Source organism: Drosophila albomicans, chromosome 2R (assembly GCF_009650485.2).
Source record: "Drosophila albomicans strain 15112-1751.03 chromosome 2R, ASM965048v2, whole genome shotgun sequence".
Taxonomy (NCBI): Eukaryota; Metazoa; Arthropoda; class Insecta; order Diptera; family Drosophilidae; genus Drosophila; species Drosophila albomicans.
Window position 1 is genome coordinate 493,602 of NC_047631.2, and position 21,179 is coordinate 514,780.

The following is a 21,179-nucleotide window of genomic DNA, read 5'->3' on the forward strand; positions in this document are numbered from 1 at the left end:
ACCTCTATTAGCACTCGTAATTTTAAAGATAGAGTAACAATAAAATATAATTTGGTTGCGATCATACAAAATTAATATACAGAAAACTATATTTGATATAGTGATGTACGTTCATAGTATACTATATGGTACAAAATATATTATAGCGTATTATAACATTGGGCAATCCGGAAATGTATGCAATGGGTAGGAGACATCTCCTCATGTCGATCAACATATTAAAAAATAATTGTATACATTACTTTATATATTAAACTATTTATACCCGCTACCCATAGCGTAGAAGGGTATTATAACTTTGTGCCGGCAGGAAATTTATGTAACAGGAGGAGGAATTAACGACACATAAGAACTTTAGTATTAATATTTCGCAAATTTATAGGACTTGCCTTTAAAATTTGTATACACCTTTTCGTGTATCACTATTGAAACTAATTAGGTGTGATATACAAAATTTTAGGTGTTACAAAAAGGCTGATGGACAGATGCCAATCAACCCGCGTAAACAAAATTTATTACAATCAAGAAATGAGGAATTGTAATGACGTGAACTTAATTCTAGCCAGAGCATAAGGAATAAAGAATTAAATTGACAGAGTATTTCAAGATAAATGGGAGATAGGGATATAAACAGGCATGCTCCGGTATTCACTTTTCGTTTTCGTTTTGAAAACGAACAAGTAAGAAAGCTACAGTCGAGTTTACTCGACTGTGAGATACCCGCTACCCATTTTAAATAAAACCAATATATTTTGCGGTTTTATTCTCAAAATATACCGAAAATATACTACAAAAATACTAAAAATATACCAAATGGTATATTTAGTATATATTTAGTATAAGTGGGCGTGGCAAAAATTTGAAACAAACTTGATCTGCGTGCAAACATAACAAATGTTGTCGAAAAAAAATATTGCTCTATCTCTTATAGTCTCTGAGATCTAGGTGTTCATACGGACAGACGGACAGACACACAGACGGACAGACGGACATGGTTATATCGTCTCGGCTGTTGACGCTGATCAAGAATATATATACTTTATAGGGTCGAAGATGCCTCCTTTTACCTGTTACATACATTTCCTGTCGGCACAAAGTTATAATACCCTTCTACCCTATGGGTAGCGGGTATAAAAATTAAGGAAATATGTAAGGATAAGGGAAAGCGAAGAAAAAACCTAATCAGATACGATAAAAGTTTAATTAATTAACTGTGTACGTGTTTTTTAACTTTATTATTGGGTAAAAATTATAAAAATATATATATTTTATTTTCGGTAGTAATACCTTTTCGCTCGAAGCAGAGTGCAGACAGCTGGAAAACCTTCATGTTTATAGTATAGTATACATATATGATAATATATGTCTATAGTTGTTTAGAATGATGTACTCACTATTTCCGCATTGTGATGGGGCCAACTTTTTAGGTGAAACGCCCGGCATGAATTATGGGAATTCGCCAGTATAATAATTGGATATATGTATGTATTTTGAGAATAATACCGCGCTCTTACTGCGCATAGGTAGTTGGTATCTTACTGTCGATCACACTCGACTTTAACGTTCGTACTCGCGCTTCTATTAAGTTTTATGGCAAATAAAATATAATTATTCTTTTTTAAAGGACCATCAACTACTACATAATATTTCGCAAGGAATTATTATAAGTAACCATTCTCTAGTTTTACAAGGAGTTACTCGAGCCACTGCCGGAAATTATTCCTGTGTCGGATTTAATGCGGAAGGAGAGGGTATTAGCGAACCATTTAACCTTAATATTTTGTGTAAGTTTGAAGCAAATGAGTAAAAAGGGTTTATAAAAAGTTATAACTTTCTTTGTATATAAATAGATGCTCCTACATGTGCTCAAAATCAGCCTAAGATATATGGGGTAGCAAAACAGGAAGACGCACAGATAAAATGTATTGTTGATGCAAATCCTCAGGAAGTTGACTTTAGTTGGACCTTCAACAACTCTGCTGAAAGTATTGATGTTGCGACAAATCATATTTCCCGCATTGGTAAAAAGTTATAATGCGAATTTTACATTTAATCTGAAATTATATGAAATCTTTTCAGGTACAACTTCTATTGTAACGTATACTCCAATAACTGAACTGGACTACGGAACGCTTCTTTGTATAGCAACAAACAAAATCGGAAGACAGCGGATTCCATGTGTATTTCATATAATCGCCGCAGGTAAAATTGTTACAGTTATTATTATACCCACTACCCATAGGGTAGAAGGGTATTATAACTTTGTGCCGGCAGGAAATGTATGTAACAGGTAGAAGGAGGCATCTCCGACCCTATAAAGTATATATATTCTTGATCAGCGTCAACAGCCGAGATGATATAGCCATGTCCGTCTGTGTGTCTGTCTGTCTGTGTGTCTGTCCGTCCGTCCGTATGAAACACTGGATCTCAGAGACTATAAGAGATAGAGCTATAATTTTTTTTCGACAGCATTTGTTATGTTTTTGCCACGCCCACTTCCGCCCCCGCAAATCAAAAAAATCGAATAACAAGCGTAATATACAATAATTACTATAGTAGTTATGATTTCTGAAAATTTGGTTGCGATCAGATAAAAATTGTCGAAGTTATTAAAGAGATACTTTTGTATGGGCAAAAACGCCTACTTACTAGGGGTCTTAGTTGCTTTGGCTGACAATCTGGTATATTGCACAGTCTATGGTATATTTTGAATGCGGTACTATACCGATATACTAAATATACCATTTGGTATATTTTTTTTTAGTATTTTCGGTATATTTTGAAAATGATACCGCAATATTTTGCCTTTATTAAAAATGAGTAGCGGGTATCTCACAGTCGAGCACACTCGACTGTAACTTTCTTACTTGTTTTTAAATTAGGGCTATCGTGCGACTTGTTTTACAAACAAACTGTAAAAGTTGCCCGAATATGTAAAAACAGATGAAATGTTGCCGTGGGTTGTTTTTGTTCTTCTTGTGCGGTATATTTTTATAACTTTTAAGAATTTCATAAAAAAAGTCAATAAACAGCACGTCAAAGTCCTTCATAAATATAGTCGCAATGCCGCCACATATATCATATGCCAATAGTCTTTTTATAAACTACACTCCCATACGAGGATTGCTATACTATGTATACATATTTCTGGCCTAATAATGAAAATACGAGTATTTATCATCAAAAATGGATTTATTGTTTTTCAAGTTATTCGCCAGCAAGATTTATACGCTTTTGCATGCGCTCAAATCAATTGTAAAGCATTTTTTCCACTTCGATTGACGCACCTCCAAACTATAGTTTTTGAACGCTTCAATAGCATCTTCTGGCGACGAAAATCGTTGACCACGCATTTTTCACTTGATGTGCGGGAATAAAAAGAAGCCATTGGGCGCCAAATCAGGGTTGTATGGCGCGGGTTTGAGCTAATGTGTGGGAGCTCGCATTGTCATGGTACAGAATGATCCGTATTTTCTTGTTCGGTTTTCGAATTTCTCCGAAGACTTCAGGCAGACAAATTGGGGTGTACCACTCATTATTAACCGTCCTATGTTGCTCAAGCGAAACAGTCATGACCAGTTTTATCAAAGAAACAGGCGACCATTTACTTCGAAACTCTTCTTCCACGAACAACTTTCGTTGGATTTGGCTTGTCTTCAAAGACCTATATGGTCAATTGGTGTTAGAATTCATTAAACCAGTTTTTTACAGAACTATAGGATGGCGCTTCATCGCCATACAAAGGTTTAAGTTCATCGATAAACTCTTGTCGTGATAATCCACGTCGAAAGTTGTGAAAAATAATTGTTCGAAAGAGTTCACGAGTTAATTCAATTTTTCTGCTGAGGGTTTTAATTAATCATCTATTAATATCACACGTGGTCACACAAGAAAAAATTGTATGGAGCTTTTATCGGTAAAAGTCCAAATTTTGTTTGAAAAAAGCCTATTGGTTCAATTGGGTATATATATATACATTTATGATTCGATCAGATAAACATTATAAAAGTTATTCCAGAAACTCGCAAATATTAAAATAACAAGTCAGACAGCTACAGTCGAGTGTGCACATTGGTGGGCTTATGGTTATCGCGAGCTTGTTACTTAAATAGTTTGTGCGGACCTTGCCCTCTGGACTGTTAAACCGCGAACATATAGCTAATACTTAAAACATATTTAAAAAACTAAGAAAGCAGTCGAGTCTCTTTGCTGTGGGATACTCGCTTCCCATTTTCAATTAAAACAAATAAATGCAGTGTAATTCTAATTGCTTAAATAACTTCTGCTGAATCACAAATTAATCATAATGACTGTTATTATTGTGAGTGCTAAAAATCAAGACAATAGAGACACTAATCACGCTTGCTATTCGTTTTTATACCCACTACCAGGAAATATATGTAACAGGCAGAATCTTTGTTATTCCTGAAAATTTGTTTGTGATAAAATAAAAATTGTCGAAGTTATTAATGAAATATTTATGTATGGGCAAAAGCGCCTACTTACTAGGGGTCTTAGTTGCTTTGGCTGACAATCTGGTATATCTTGCACTGTTTAGTATATGTTGAATGTAGTAATATATCAATATACCAAATATGGTATATTTATAGTATTTTTGGTGTACATTATTTTGGTATATTTTGATAATAATACCGCAATAGTTTGCTTTTATTTAAAATGAGTAGCGTATATTTCATAGTCGAGCTCACTCGACTGAAGCCCCTGAAAAATCTAAAAGTAAAATCCGGTTATACCGACTCCTTTTATAGTGTCCGACCGGTTATTACGACGAAAACTCGATGGCTTGGTTGGTCCCCATACAAACTTATATGAACGTGTTCGCTTTTAGCGACTAACCGCTTATACCGACGAAATTTTTCAGAATTCAACCGGATATTGCAACGAAAAAAAAAATCAGCGAAATAATGCCAAAAAATTTAAATAATATTTAACAGTGATCGGCAATCTTGCTTGTGTTCGTATGAGCGACAGGAAGGTTCTTATATTCTCACTACTCTCTGTTAGTTTTAGCTGACGCCTTAGCTTATGCTAAGGAACATGCAGGCAAACGATTTACTATGGAAAAACGATGATATTAAATGAAATTTATACATTTTTTTTGTTTTGTTTAAAAATTAATTTGTTTTATCTTAAAACCCTATTACGAACATGGCAACCATAAAAAAAAAACAAAAATTTGTTTTGCTCCTTTCGGTTAGTGCGTCTTCCGGGTATAACGACGTAAAATCGTCGGTCCGTTAAAAGTCGCTATAACCGGAATCTACTTTATATCAATAGATAGCATTTGACATTTCTTTTATAACTTCTACAATTTTTGTCAGATCACAATTAAAATTTAAGAAATTATAAATACTGTAATTATTATTGTATGTATCGAAAATAGAGCCTCTACCCGCAGGTTAGAAGAAGGGAAGAAGTTATCACTATCTTATGCACCACGTTTACTAACACAAAATCAAATAGTTTCGGAAATCTGCATTGGTGTTTTTGGTATACATAAGTGTTCTTTACTAATTTTGGGAAATTTTTCTTACTGCTTTAAAGGTCGGCCGGATCAAGTACATAATTGCACTATATTAAATATTTCAATGACGTCATTAACCGCAACTTGTAGCGATGGATTCAATGGAGGATTACCACAACTATTTATACTAGAGCTTCAAGATGCAAATAATAAAGTAAGTACAAACGTTAGAGTAATTAAAATACCAAATGTTTGGTATGTAAGTGAAATGGCTAGACTCGCTTTTTAATCTGGCCAACAGATGTGTCTGCTTATATGGCTCTCAAATAATTGTTACAAGATTTTGTCTTTTAATTGAATGGGTAACTTGTTACATAACATAATTATAAAAGTAAGTTTAATTTTGACATCCATGCAATGAGGTACTTGAATCTTTTAGACATTCCATAAAATAAATTTTTGCATACATTTTTGTCGTCAACCGTCCGTTAAATAGAGTTTCCCATATATGTACATACATATGTTCAATAAATAGTTAAGGCGGTCATGGTGTGGAAACCCAAAAGAGTTAAATGTAAATAATAATGTACAACAAATGAACGTCGCACGGGTAAGAAATTTCACGATACTTAACTTGTTATGATTAGAAATTTTTATAAACTCTATAATACATTTTGTTTAACATTCTTCTTTTTTAGGAAATCAAAGCAAATATTACATCAACAGTTCCAAGGTTTACTGTATCGGGGCTACATCCGGGTAATGTCTACATATTATCCATTTTTGCTTATAACTCAAAAGGTCGATCAGATCCAACTGTAGTTAATGCTGCAATGTTAAGAATGCCAGAAAAACAGCTGACATTTGAACAAAGTAAGTAAAAACTGAACGTATCAATGAGTACCTTAATATGGTGCAAAGCAAAATAAAGTGGAGTCAATTAATGAAAAGTCAATAAGTCAATCTGCGACACAAAAAAATGTTTATAAATTTTTGATCAGCACCAGCAGCCGAAAAAAAATAGCCACGTCCGTCTGTTCATTTAAACACCAAGATCTCAAACACTTTTAAAGAAAGAGACAGCATTTGCAATTTGTACACACAGATCAAATTTATTTTAAAATTTTGTCACGCACCGTCCAATAATTGCTAGTCTTTATAATTCCTGAAAATTTTGTTGCGATCAGATAAAGATTTTTGTTTAAGAAACAATTTAATATGGTTAAAAATTGCTAGTGCATTGGAGTTTCTTACTTTGCACTATGGGCAAAAAGTCGCAAAGTGCGACATTTTTACATTTTTTTTTTGTGCTCGGTATCATTAAATTGACTTTATTTTTTGAATTAGAATACTTCAAGAATACTGAAAGATATTTTTAAAAAATTTTAGACTTCGTTGGTAACTTGTTATTCGCCCATATTTAAAGACCATGGTCTGGACCCTCTAAAAAAAAAAATGGCGGGAAAATTTGTGATTTTTTCTGTCAATTTTATATTCAAATATTAAATCAAACAAAAAAGCTTGAATATGGAATTTAATCGTCAAGGTATGTAATATTAATTATTGGCACTAAATTTTTAGTAGATGTGATATATTGTCCAATCGTGCAATGAATTGTTGGTATATTTTTAGGTCCCTGGTAACAAATGTATTTGTGTTTCTGTGGAGTATAACTAATGCGTCTAGGCCGGTCGAGGCAATATTAAAGCTGAATTTTATTAACTAAACAGTTAACAATCAAATAGTGATTAACATTTTTGCCCGTTTTTGCCCGATTTACGGCAAAACTCAATGTTGCAGTTGTATTTACGTCTTGTTTTGCAACGTTGTTTGATTTTTGGGGGCAACAACAACCGCCAACTGCTGTGAAGCAGTTTTGCAAAATATCGATGAAAATGAATTAAGTGATGTTCAGCAAATCCTAATAAAAAATAAGCTTATTCAGTTTTTTGGATTGAATAACACCAATTTACGAAAATGCAACAGAAAAACCTGCGCAATGGCTTGCATCCTCGTTCATAATTGAGTTTCTTAAGATGATGTTCCACGCGAAAAGCCTGGTCGTAAACGCTTGACGTATACTGAGGCAGGACAAAGGTTAAAGTGAAAATTAGCATTTGAACTAGTTTATGAAACAGAAAATTCAATGCTATTGTTGCATGCCGTTTTGAAAAGTGTTTATATAATTTTAATTGCTGCATAATGTGAGTTTGAGGTATGCCCATCAAAAGTTAAAGCAGGTACTTGATGTACTTATACGTTAATACTTATAAGTGGTATCCAATGTCTCAAATTTTGCATTAAGTACTGGTACATTGGCACCAAATTATAGAAATCTCCGTACTTCTTCTAGGGCCTCTCCGTGAAAATGCGTCAGAAGAGCGCAAAAAATTGTACAAACTCGATATGTTTTCTCATGCAAGGAAAAACAGCCGCCTGAATACTATATCAGATGTGTTTAATAGAGCATTGAATTCCTCTGACCCACTGCTTTCAACTATAAATCTAAAGGAACGCCAAAGATTAAACTATAAAAAAGCCTTCCAAGAAATGTTATAGCTCTTTTGGAATCTCCTGATATTGAGCCTCCAATAACATGGGCATGTGTAGACAATAATGATAATCAGGTACAAGAAGGCGGAGATAATGAACTCGAAATTTTCGGGCAAAGTCCCCTGGAGTTGGAGGAGGAGCTTTGTGAAGATTAAATTATTAACTGGACACCAAGGTATGGAGTCACAAAACATAATATTGGGCTCTAATTTTGCATGGATCCAAATCAAATGTAAAATGCGAATTTGCTAAAAATATATTAATTTAATAAATTTAGTTTAATTTTATTAAATTAAAATATTTAAAAACAAATTTTTAGAAAAAAAATCGAAAATTGTAACCTCATGGCAAGGTGGGCAGGGGAAGGCGTGGTCCAATTGAAAAAAGAAAAAATCCGAAATTCGATCTTTATTTTTTAGGTATATGTACAAAGTTTCATGTTTCTATCTTTAAAAATGGTAAAAATGCCGCAATTCGGGACTTTTTGCCCATAGTGCTTTGGCTAACAATGATATATATTTTCTACTCGGTTATATAGTTTGAATGGTATATTGATATACAAAATGTCCTTAGGCATATTTCAGTATTTTTTCGGTATATTAATTTCGTATATCTTAATCCTCTAGTCCCCAAATTTTCTGTCCAAGAAAGAAATTATTTTTGTGTGGTTTGTCTGTATCAATGTCAAAAATAATTGAATTTGAAAATCATCGTCGGAAATAGTTAATACCTTATATATTTCCAGTCGTTCCATGCCTACTGAAGCAATTAACTTAATTTTTGGGTTTCTATGAATTAAAAAATAAACGCAAAATCGAGTCAAAAGGAATGACAAGAATGAAATAACGGTATTTTTAACCTTACCCGTCTAGAGGAAGACTTGGGCACTAGAGGGTTAACAGTATTAGGGGACTGTTTTGGTTACCTAAAAATGGGTAGCGTGTACATGTAGATTTCTCATTTGTTTAATTCGTGTTCGTTTTTTTTCTAGTAGGTTTGAGTCTACGCAAATTAAATTTTACTTTTTTATGTTCATATTCCAGAAATGGTGACTATGGCTCTCAATTTTCATGGTAAATCGGCAAGAAAAATCTGTTGACAGATATTATGTTTTTATATTATGTCTATATATCTTGATGACGATTTTTGTCTGGTAGTATTTCTAGCTTTTGAATCTAATTCATTTCTAAACTTTGGCGATAACTTGAATTCTAGCTTTTTATGTACCTTAACATCAATGACTTCTCTTTGCGTAGTAATTTTTTCGGAGTTAAACACTGTTCCCAAATTAACTCAAATGATCTGCGAAAAAGCTATATATTTCGAAAATTACTCAGACTGTTTTTAGCAACTTTTATGTGCCTATATTTGCAACGGAAATAGTAAAAAGCTAAAAAAAAAATCATGAAACATTCGTCAATTAAAACAAATGAAAATATAATATTAAAAGAAACAGATGAACTCACATTCTTTGATTTCATTATTGCAATTTCTCTTCACGAGATAATGCCACCACACTATTTCCTTTTATTGCTTCTAATTTTATTACAATTTTGCATATTATCGCTTTGCCGATATTAGCGCGAAAAGATACATTGTCTATTTGCGTCTATGAAAGCATTCGATGATTTGATCAAATCTTGTTTATCGACAAACATTTAGATATTGTCCTTCAGCTTGGATAGGTGTTGTTCGAGCTCAGCAATGTATATATTATGTGACGAATTGCAGTCATGAGAATATCTTCGTGGAGTTCCTTAATTAAAATAATGGGGTATATTTTACCTAATGACAGGATGTAGACTAGCGACTGGTTTATCTTTTAAGGCTTTCGGTTCTTTCTTTCGGTTAACAAACTATCGTACAGTCCTATCAAAACACTTTATATATTATACCTAAATTGATTGGTCTGCCTTATACGAATTTCTGATCTATTGCGCTAGTTCTTTATCTGTTGTAGCCATTGTTCTTTTTGTAATATAGTAAAACGGAATTATAAATTTTGGCCTGCAGGGAATCTGGCATCTCAAATGCAATAAAGTAAATACAATCAAATCGAGAAAAATCAACATAAATAAAAAGCGTATTTTTGAACTATATATTACTACCGAATTATTACTGAAATTAGTATAGGAATTGGGATGCTGAAATTAGTATATTTTTTTAAATAGTACTGCACTTCTTTGCTTTTATTCAAAATAGGTGTGGGTATGTCATAGTTGAGCACACTTGACTGTAACTTTCTTGTTATATGTACCCTTGAAATTATGTGAAAAAGATCTAAAACAAACTTGATCCGCATCCAACAATAGGAAGTTCTGTCGATAAATAATTAAAGCTTTTTCTATTATGGTCTTTGAGATCTAGGTTTTTATATGGACAAACGAATATGGCTGTTGGCGCTGATCAATGCTAGAATTTTATTTTATGGAGTCCAAGATGCCTTTTTCTGTCTCTTACATACAATTTCTGTAAGCAGCTTACGCCTTATGGACTCCTGGAAAATAATTTAGCTCTAAGATCTGATTTTTGAGTATGCTACCCGGTATTGCGGGTAACTTACTACGAATCTTTTTTTCGCATGTGATAGTTGCGGCCTGTAGTCGATTGACTCTCTAATGTTAGTCCAAATTATGGATCGAATCTCATATTCTTCTGAAAGCTTAGCAGTTTCTTTTGAATCATACCACAGCTTCGTGGTATTAAGATGTCGTCACGCTTCTGGTATCGGTAGCCAAACCCCAACGAGGTGCTCTCGAAAAATGGTTCACTAAGAGCGATTTGTTCAAATGGTGACCAACATATGGTAGCGATTGAAGTAATTCTACAAAGTTACTCACGTGGCCAACAAATGGCACAAAATGTACCACTTTATGTCCTTAGCCCAATTTGCTGTCTAAACGAATATTGACCTATCCATCGCCTGCTCGTGCTTGTGTTTCGCAGAATAAGAAAATACTTTTTCTTTGGAGAAAAACTTCACTTTTATTTAATTTCTACAAAATATTTGTCGTGAACTTGAAAAAAAAGAACATATAGCATCAAAAAAGCACTAAAAGTGGGCAGGGTGACCAGCACGAAGAGAAGCTCGATTAGGAGGATTGTGTGTGTCACAAAGTCACACGCAGAATATGCCAACTTTGACGCTACCGATAACAATTCAATATGTGGATCGCTTTCACAGTGACAGCTGGTTTGTGCGGTAACATCTGCCATCAACGTTCTCCCCCCTTGCAATGAGTTGCAAACGGATTTATCGACCGTACAGAATCCAACCCAACTTGGAGTTCTTGGCCATTGGCAAGCCGTTGGTGCTCGGCAGTATGCCAGGTTGAATGAGGATACATATCAGTGCCGAGCGCCAGGAAAACTATAGATGTCTGGAACCAGTGTTCATCGGTAATCGTAATGCTACGGAACTGTTCCACGTTCTCGTCTTCAGCTGGTCGGAGAGGGTTGCGGCGGCAAAGTTGCTGATCAACTTGCAGCAGCACCTTTCGATATAAGTCGGATGTCCGAGAGCGTTTGATCGGCTCGGTACCAACGCAGGTGACGGATAGCCGATAGTCTGTTTCCAGAGATGCGCTGATACGGCTGGTTGCAGTGCACCGGTCGATCAGCACGCGCATCTCGAGTGTCTTGCATCCGGTATCGATTAGGTGGTTGGCGTAGGATGGCATGCATACATGCAAATAGAGGGGAAAAGAACGGAAACAAAACAATGATTATTGTAGTAGCCTCTTTCTAATAACAAATGGCATTAGTAGGACAGCACAGGACGACGAATATAGAGGTAAAATAGTGGATTAGTGGTCAGAACTGCGGTCCTCCATTTGAAGTAGTATCAGCTGGGCGATAAGTCTGCAGATAGTACCCAGCGCCATAAGCGCTTTTTCGACTTGGACCATAGCGTCGGTGCCTGGGCATATCGCTAGCATCCGTCCTAGGCGCCACTCGTTGAAGGGAAAGTTGTCTTCCTTAACGATGAGCATATCATCAATCTTTCGCGTAGGGGTTTGCCATTTGGAGAGGGATTTGTCATATGCAGCTCCCTTAGGTATTCATCTTTCCAAAGGGAACAGAATTGTTGATGGAGAGAATTTAGTCACTGCGGAGTGGATAGATTGGATAGCTCTTCGAACGTATATTTGTTTGTTAAGGTTGCATTGTAAGAGTTCCTTAAAACTCTACGCCGGCTTTGTATAACCCTTCCATATGTGCGCCTGGTGGATTCACCTGTGACAGAATAGGTTATGATGGGCTTCAACGAAGGTTTTGCCGTTGTCTGGGTACATCTGCTGGGGGCACCCGTGCTGTGATATAAAACGGGAAATCGCGGCCAGGAATTACTTCGTCGTGAGGTCTGACGTCGCCTCCAAGTGGAAAGCACACGAAGACGCAGACGTACCCCTTGATGATGAGGCATTCTCGGCCGGTGTAATTTTTAACTTCGAATGAGCCAGCGAAAACAACTCCTGTGTGCGTTAACGGTATCGAGTAGGATGCCCGTTCTGTGGGCAGGTCCCCCATCATTTAGGTCTGCAGCCTCTATATCACACAAACCTTACCTGAACTGATGATGGATTTGAAGACAACATTTTGCTTCGGAATCCAGAACCCAGAGAGGATCAGACGCATGACTACTTGGTTATCTCCATGTAAGGATATACGATGGGTGAAACGGACCAATAGTCGGGCAAAGGAAGAGGAATATGAGAGTATAATTGGATGGCTATAATCATAACGCAGTGAGTTATGATGCCCTTAGACGCCCACAAGCCCGTAGAATCCCTTTGCCAGCCAATAAGCAATTAAAGTTCCGGACGGAACTTGAAGGAGGAGCCTGCTGCTTGGACTGCAAACAGTGATAATTTTTCGGAAAGTTTAGGTGTTGAGACACGATGACTAGTCACTCTTAGACCCGTGAAAATTCATCAGAGTTGACCATGATCGAGCATGGAGCTGCCCGTTTTCGACTTTAGTCAATAAAACGGAATACGTCAGCGGGAGTGCTCTGGGAAAGTCAGTGAATCAAGAGAAGGAGGTAACTTGGCGATGTTACATCTAATGCGCTGCTCCAGGAGACTCTCCAGAATAGGACTTGATGAGGTGCGCAATTGATCAGGTTGGAGAAGAAGTCACTCTGGTCCACTCCATCACAAAGGGTTATGGATGAGCTCTTCTGGCAGGACACCTCGACTTGCGAGATAACAGGATTGTGCTCGGATCGCACATGCGACTAACTTTTGGAATCGCTGGCTAGGACTATTTTGGCCATAAAAGCAGTTTTTGGACAAACGATTCTCGTTCTTGAGGATTTGGAATGACCCAATTCAATGCAATCGGGCTTCTGGAATTAAATCTGACTTTTTAACCAGCTTCGCCGGAATATCTTCTACCTCCCAAAATTTGGAAATTACTTCGTCGTGCTTATCGTCTGCTTGAATGCCGACACTCGTCGAAAACGTAGCGATAGTTGTCGGCACATTTTGGGAAACGGGGCCGGTGGGAATCCAGCCAAACAAAGCTTCTTACTCAAGGAGCGAGACAAATGATTGACCAGGCGCCGCTCAGGATGACTGATGGAAGGATATCCCCGCCGATTAGTTTGTCAATCTGTGCACTTTTGTAGAAATATGTATCCGCGAGTTCGATCGCTGGTGGACTGGCTGTGACCTCTTGCGAAACAGTTTAAGCAAAGGCTTTTCTGTTTGATAAAGGTCATCCGATCGTTGCCCGCCATTTGGAGAAACCGCAGACAGATCCGGATAGGGTGATTCTCTTTTGAGCATACGAGCACGAGTTGCCCTTCTGACTGACCCAGGCCTCGAAAAAGTTAACTTGCTTTGAACTTTGCTGTGGACGAGATGATACAGCGGCTGTCAGTTGGAAGTTGGCTTCACATCCTCAATCGCTTCGAGTAACGCTCATTGACGAACGTGGGTAAGTCCTGCTATGCGGGAATTTTGGACTTGTCCACCACATATTACTCCCATAGCGATTGTGTTAGTTTTGGGAGCTTGGATGAGCACAGAAACACAAGAATGCAATCTGCGAATGCTCTGGAGACGGAAATATCATCTGCAGTCTTAGAATTAAGGTGGAAAAGTTTTTCAACAGGAGTCGACTTCGGGTTTTTGACATAGGTGGTAGTGAAAAGATCACAAAACGACGGCTAACGCAAGTAATCTGCGTGGAAAACTTCAGTGTCGACTGGAGGGAGCAGACAGCCTCCGGAATACACAGGAAGCGCGGATGCTTCACTCCTAACCGGATATTTGGGTAATGTGCCTCTTCACACGCGCGAAAAACCGCTCGTACTCTGAATAACAATGATCTTACTTGGCCTCCATGGCCTCTATGACTTCATTGTCGCCGTCCGGTTATCAGCGCGCGTGGCATAAGCGTCCTTAAGGAAGAGCTTGGAGTCTTTATTAGAATCCTTTTGGCTTTTGGACACACTATGGTTTGGTTATCACTTCAGAGTCTTTTTGTGCCAGAGAGTCACTGCAAAGCTAGTAGCCGATGAGCAAAGCACAAACTATAGTAGAAATTCGGCTATGCCACAGGATAGTGAACTGAACTATCCTGAAGGAATAGTGCCTGAAGGAATTAACACTTACAATCGTTAAATAAACACGAACTTTTTTGTGCAGTGTGAATCTTTTGTTGTGTGGCGTTTGGCGTTTTGCCCTTTTTCAAGACGATCTAGCCATGTCCGTCACCCTGTCTGTCCGTATGAAACACTGGATCTCAGAGATTATAAGAGATAGAGCTATAATTTTTCGACAGCATTTGTTATGTTTACACACAGATGAAGTTTGTTTCAAATTTTTGCCACACCCACTTTCGCTCCCGCAAATAAAAAAAATCAAATAACAAGCGTTCCTGAAAATTAGGTTATAGGGTCGGAGATGCCTCCTTCTACATATGTATATTTCTTGCCGGAACAAGGTATAACACCCTTCTACCCTATGGGTAGCGGGTATAAAAAGGTTCTAATTTTTTTCTGTGCCACCACAATATTTTGGTGGTTCGATTATTTCCATCATGTATTTTCGCAAGATATATTTATACCGAACCGTTTATTAGCTATCTCTACTTTGCCGTCAAAATATCAAACTTGGAAATTGTTCCGAGATTTTCACCAAATATAATGCAATTTGAGAAACAAGCCAGGATAAAAAGAGACGCTCTAATCTCGAGCATCCGCTTGGAGGGATAAAGAACTGTCCAATATGGTGAGAAAAGCCTATCTAAATCTATAAAAGTACTCAATGCAGTTCAAAGTTAATGTCGCAAGAGTTTGAACAGGAATTTCATTCGCCTCTACTCTACTCTCCTAATTATCACACGCATGGTATAATGGCGCAGAACGAGTCGAACCAGGCCCAAAAAACCTCATAGCCGCGAGCGACCACATTAGCCTATTTGCGATAAGAGTCAATACGCTTACTTTCGATATGCTATGCCAATATAAATGGGGAGAAGGTAGAAAAAGAGACCAAGGCTTTCTCGCGTACTACTTTCGCAATTCCAAATTTCAGAAGTTTTGAAACTTTTCCATCTCAACTTCAAAACCAGTAATGAATCTCGTGCTATTGTGATCAAATCTTCTTTGACGCTTTGCTATTTCACCATACGTTTCGAAAACAAACGGTTGGTCGTAAACAAATAATGTAAGACTTTGTGACATTTTCCAGCAATTAGACAAGAGTCTGTCTTGGTTTGTACATTTTCGAGCCGTGTAACAGTGTAACAGTGCAACGAATTTATCGCTCAACAATTCTCTGTCTCTTAGTTGACAGAATTTCATTATTGTCCCTTTCTGGTCTTAAGTAATCTTGAAAAAAACATATTGTTATTATTACAATTATTATTCGTATATTATTATTATTGAATCCATATTTAGTTTTTGTCCTAAGCATCAATCGGTCTTCCTCGTTTTCCGATTTACCTGTTTTGGCCTTGCCTCGACAAAGCCCATATTGATTGATTAGGCTAGATTTTATTACCGGTTTTCTTAAAGTGTCGGTGGGTCAAGTTAATCGTATACAAAACTCTATGCCGTCAATTATTCTTTGTTTCTAAATCATCCAGCGTTATTCTGTCTAGATCAGAATCCTATCCTTTTATATCCCTCTGAATTTAAGAAATAAACACATCAGATCTTTACCTAATAATGCTAACTATAACTTTTACCATCTCCGATTGGTATTTCAAAAAGCAAACTGAAATCATTTATATAGTACTTATTGAGAAAATCACCGCTTTTCGTGTATGGGTGTTGGTCCCTAATGTTTTTTAAGCAGAATCAGCGAGATGATGAAAGTTGTAATTGGTCTCTTCATCACTCGCGTGTCCATTCACTCTTGGCAGTCTCCACCGAAGTAATGCGTTTGAAAACGTCACCCATGAGCCAGACTTCGACTTCTAGGACCGTCAACCAAAGAGGTTCTCTTAATAATTTGTAGGAAAATATTTTCAACGGCTTTTGCATCTTTGAGATATATCTAATTGAACCTTTAAATAAAAATTTCAGTAGAAATTATTCAAAATTATATCCCTTTATTTTAATTATAGCCAATAAACCACGAGCAGAGCTTCTATTCTCTCCAATGGTGTCATTAACTATAGGATTAACTTTAGCTGTGTTTGTCGCAAGCCTAGCTATAGTGCTTGCACTCCGAATTCCTTGCGCAGCTACATCACGAAGGCGACAAAAAGAACTGTCAAACGACCACGAGTCTAGAGATGCGTCTCCTGGGCCAAGTGATCACAGTGTCAATAAGGATATTGATGAAAATGATGAAAGAAATCCTGATGTAGTTCCAGAACTTGTTGATTATGATGATCAAGTAAGTATTTATATTTTCAACATATTATAGTTATACAGTAGTTTAATATGTTAACTATCTCTAGCTGTAGGTCAAAAGGCATTTTCTTCTCCATATAACTCCAGTTGTAATAGTATCATGAATGTTTTACAAATTTGTAACACAGATCAAAAATAGACCAATAGTAAATTGTAATACTGAACCACAACTGTTTACTATAAATTTTTTTTTTACCAAATGAAAAATTACAAAGTGACCTATTCATTCTGCTTCATTCAAACAGGTGGAATACACACGAAAGCGACAACATATATCTACAATAGATACCAGTTGTAATCCTTGTAGAAATGTTCTGATAAATTCCGCCACGGGGCAGCATATGGACATAACGGAAGAAACATTATGCGGGGCTCATAGCATTGGCTATTGTACCTTACGCAGTGGAAGAAATGCTCAAAATATAAGACCGGTTGGAACATTGCCAATGGTGAGTGTACCCAAGGAATAAACTACAGGATACAAAATATCGCATGTTTGTGCGAATCCATATTGAGTTTTGGTTTCCAGAATTATACAACTTCATTATATGCACAGCTGTCCAATTAGACAGCTCATTGCATACTCTTATCAAAATACAGTGGAAATGCTAAGGATTTGCAGTACAGTACAAGCTTTTCTGATAAAATTCAATTGGTTTTTTGTTTACACCTGAACCAGACACCTCCCTACCTATTCGCCCAAGATGGGCTTTAGTAAATTCGTACATGTCCAGAGGATCGATGCCAACCATTATTTCGAGATCCAGATTCCAAAGAAATGGCTAGAGTACCCCACTCTGGGCGCACCTCGCACTTTGCAATAGTCGAATCGCCACACATAACTTCTATCCGCCTGTCGCTAAGATCTTTAGTCGTATTGACTAAAGTAAGGCTCTTCCTAATGGCGTCCGTGGAACAAGCTTCTCGCAATGACGGCATTGGACACATTATTGAAGATGTCTGAAACAACAAGAAAATCTAGGAAAGCATATTCTTTGTAGTCGAGTGCTATTTCGATGAAGGATGAACTTCTCCAAAGCTTTTAATAAAAACGACGTCAGGCTGATTAACCAAAAGTCGTTTGTACTGGATCTTGGAGATTCTCTAGACAATAGGTCAAGCGCCAAGCGAGTCACGCTGAGAATATCTGAAATAGTCATATAATTACCGCAGATTTGCTAGATTGCAGCATTGCTAGCGAAAGTCCATCGAGTCTGGGCATCTTGACACTCGCAAATGAGTCAAGATCACCATTATTGTTAATCACCATTCTTATTTCTCGGAAGTTAAGAGTTTTATTGTGATTTCGGTCCACACTCCATTTCTCGTATTAATCAGAATTGGATTGAAAGACTGCTTGGACAATAGCTTTATTAGCATAGATGTGTATGTGTATGTTTAAGCCTGAGCAGAACGTTCGCAATGAATCTCTGTTGGACGAGGAAGTCATCTTATAAAACTCACAGTCACAAATGTTATCCGCCCTGGACACAGTTCCTTCTCTTTTTTTTTCCATCTAGTCTGTTATGTTGAGGTGCAAGGTGGCATTAGTTATGTGCTCTGTCGCCGAGCCGAACCTGAAAACGAACAGCCGCTCCGCTGATCAAAAACCACTCAATGCTTATCGCTCGTTTACAATGCGCTCACACACTAGAAAGCACTCTATGTTCGAGTGCTTTCAGCTTCTCTCTCTTGTAACGCTCCTACGCAGAGCCAAGCTTGGCTAGATGACCGAATTGCCGGAAACATTTAGTTCCGACTAAATACTCTTAAAAAGCGGTTAGTACTAATAAAAAACTCTGTGCGTTATTTTCTCGCAAGAAACAAGACAAACGCGTGTTCTTCTTTAACTATAACTTCTTCAGACCCCCAACGTGCACCGTTGAATTGACATCTCGCGCATCAACCTCTGGTATTAGAGGCGTGACCGCTACACGCAGAGAGGCTTCGGTCGTTTGAGTTGACATCCCAACCTGAGTTTTATTGTTGAATTAATAGGTTAGAATTTATAGGTTATTGTTTAACCGCCAGACACTTCTTCCTTTGCTGAGCTCAGTTAAGATCTGCAGTTTATGAGACGCCGATGCATTGATTAATGCATGTTGTTTCAAAAATTAAAATTAAAACAAGTCGAGTGTACTCGACTGTGAGATACCCGCTACCCATTTTGAATAAAAGCAATATATTTTGCGGTATATTTCTCAAAATATACCAAATATACTGTAAAATACTAAAAATACTAAAAATATACGAAATGGTATATGTGGTATATAGATATGGTACCGCATTCAAAATATACCATAGACCGCACAATATACCAGATTGTGAGCCAAAGCAACTAAGACCCCTAGTAAGTAGCCGTTTTTGCCCATACAAAAGTATTTCTTTAATAACTTCGACAATTTTTATCTGATCGCAACCAAATTTTCAGGGATCATAACTACTCCAGTTATTACTGTATATACCAAAATTCGTAACTCTTGCTTTAAAATTACGCTTGTTATTTGATTTGCAGGGGCGGAAGGGGGCGTGACAAAAGTTTGAAACAAACTTGATCTGCGTGCAAACATAACAAATGCTCTATCTCTTATAATCTCTGAGATCTACGTGTTCATACAAATACACGGACAGACGAACAGACGGACAGACATACAGACGGACGGACGGACATGGCTAGATCGCCTCGGCTGTTGACGGATCGGAGATGCCTCGTTCTACTTGTTACATACATTTCCTGCCGGCACAAAGTTATAATACCCTTCTACCCTATGGGTAGCGTGTATAAAAACCCGTGCTGCCAATAGTACATCAACTTCCAAATAAATTATTTATCAGATCGCAACCAATAATCGTGACTTTAGCCTTAAAACTAGGCTTGCTACTCAATTTTGTCGATTTGCGGAAACTAAATAAATGTCTATCTCTTATAACCTATAGGATCTACATATGTATGTGTTTATACGGACATACAGACAGACAGACATTCTGGATAATGTTTAATAAATATAATATTTTTTTAATTTTATTTCAGAATGTTACACCCCATGTGTATTCAAATGTCATTGCTCAATGTACCCTTCCTCGCCAGTCATTTCAAAACGAATGGCCCCGATATACAAGTAATGCCATTGAACCAAACCGTGTTACTCCCAACGTTTCAACATTTCATCAATTACCGATTTCTGCGGAAAAAAGTAATACGCATGTATCCCGAGAGTCACCGGAGGAATATGCTGGATCATCATCGTCTACTTCTAATAGTTCTATGATTTCAGCATCAAACACATATGCTCAATCCCATGGTCGAACCATAGCGTTACATCACATGAATCAATCACAAACGAGCAGAGCTTGTATGGGAGCACCAAGCAACATCATAAACACGATTGAACCAACACAATCTGATGATGAAGCTACCGTCCAAACTCCGCTTATGATAAAACGCGATAGCTCCGTATGACTATAGAACTGTCACGGGGTGCTTAATTCAACCCTGTGATGATCAAAATAAATTAGGCTATTTCGAGAAAAGAGGCAAACTTATAGAATTACATTGCATTTTATACAACTAATCTTCAATATACAAATATATTTAAGAGTATTGCAGCCCCCAAATATATCCTCAAAAAATGTTTTGGATTTTAAATTGATTGTATTGAAAGAAAGAACTTTCTATTTCAATTTCTTTAGTTCCTTGTCTGTTTATTAACAGAATACTATGCCAAATTTATATAATTATATAATTAGTATATAACTAATTTTAACTCCCAATTTACCCAAATGACTAATAAATACATGTAAGATTAATAATTAACAAACAATAAGTAATGTAATTGCAGAGGAATTTGTAGTTTACTGCGGTGGGCAGGTTCCATGAGAGTATCGATCCCTAACAACATGTGTAAGAATCTTTTCGTACTGGAAAAAGGTTGGAAAAGAACAATTAGACGGATTGGGTACAGCTACTTGTTGGAAGTGTATGTCGTTTGAAGGAGATCGGGAAAGGGCACACATAACTTGAGAGAGACCACATCTAATGCAAGCAAAACGAAAGATTGGGGGCTCCAACCATGCACAATCCTGTGCAAATATTTACACAGCTGTATCTGTCTTCGACCCAGCGTCTCATATTTAGTATTTTTACTGATTTGTTCCCACTCACTTTCGCGCCACTTGTTTTACCTTCCAACAAACGCGAATAGTGCCGACGGGGCTTGTAAGTGTATTTTCTTGCGAAACCTGTTGCCCTTATGACTGATCGAATCA

General features: G+C 37.1%; 1 protein-coding gene across 4 annotated transcripts in view; it reads left to right on the forward strand.

The window, feature by feature from the left end:
• Window positions 1-20,684, forward strand: part of LOC117573212 (hemicentin-1) — a 100,657-nt gene extending 79,973 nt beyond the window's left edge. For 3 of the 4 annotated variants that reach the window (XM_052006621.1, XM_052006622.1, XM_034256226.2), the window contains exons 10-17: window positions 1,625-1,784; window positions 1,851-2,021; window positions 2,080-2,202; window positions 5,566-5,699; window positions 6,184-6,358; window positions 16,622-16,896; window positions 17,159-17,362; window positions 19,945-20,684. In XM_052006621.1, the coding sequence (XP_051862581.1) occupies window positions 1,625-1,784; window positions 1,851-2,021; window positions 2,080-2,202; window positions 5,566-5,699; window positions 6,184-6,358; window positions 16,622-16,896; window positions 17,159-17,362; window positions 19,945-20,373 (1,671 nt within the window). In that variant the 3' untranslated portion in view covers window positions 20,374-20,684. Of the gene's footprint in view, window positions 1-1,624; window positions 1,785-1,850; window positions 2,022-2,079; window positions 2,203-5,565; window positions 5,700-6,183; window positions 6,359-16,621; window positions 16,897-16,960; window positions 17,363-19,944 lie in introns of those variants that run through there. The other variant, XM_052006623.1, reaches the window with a different exon arrangement.
• Window positions 20,685-21,179: the final 495 nt, after the last annotated feature.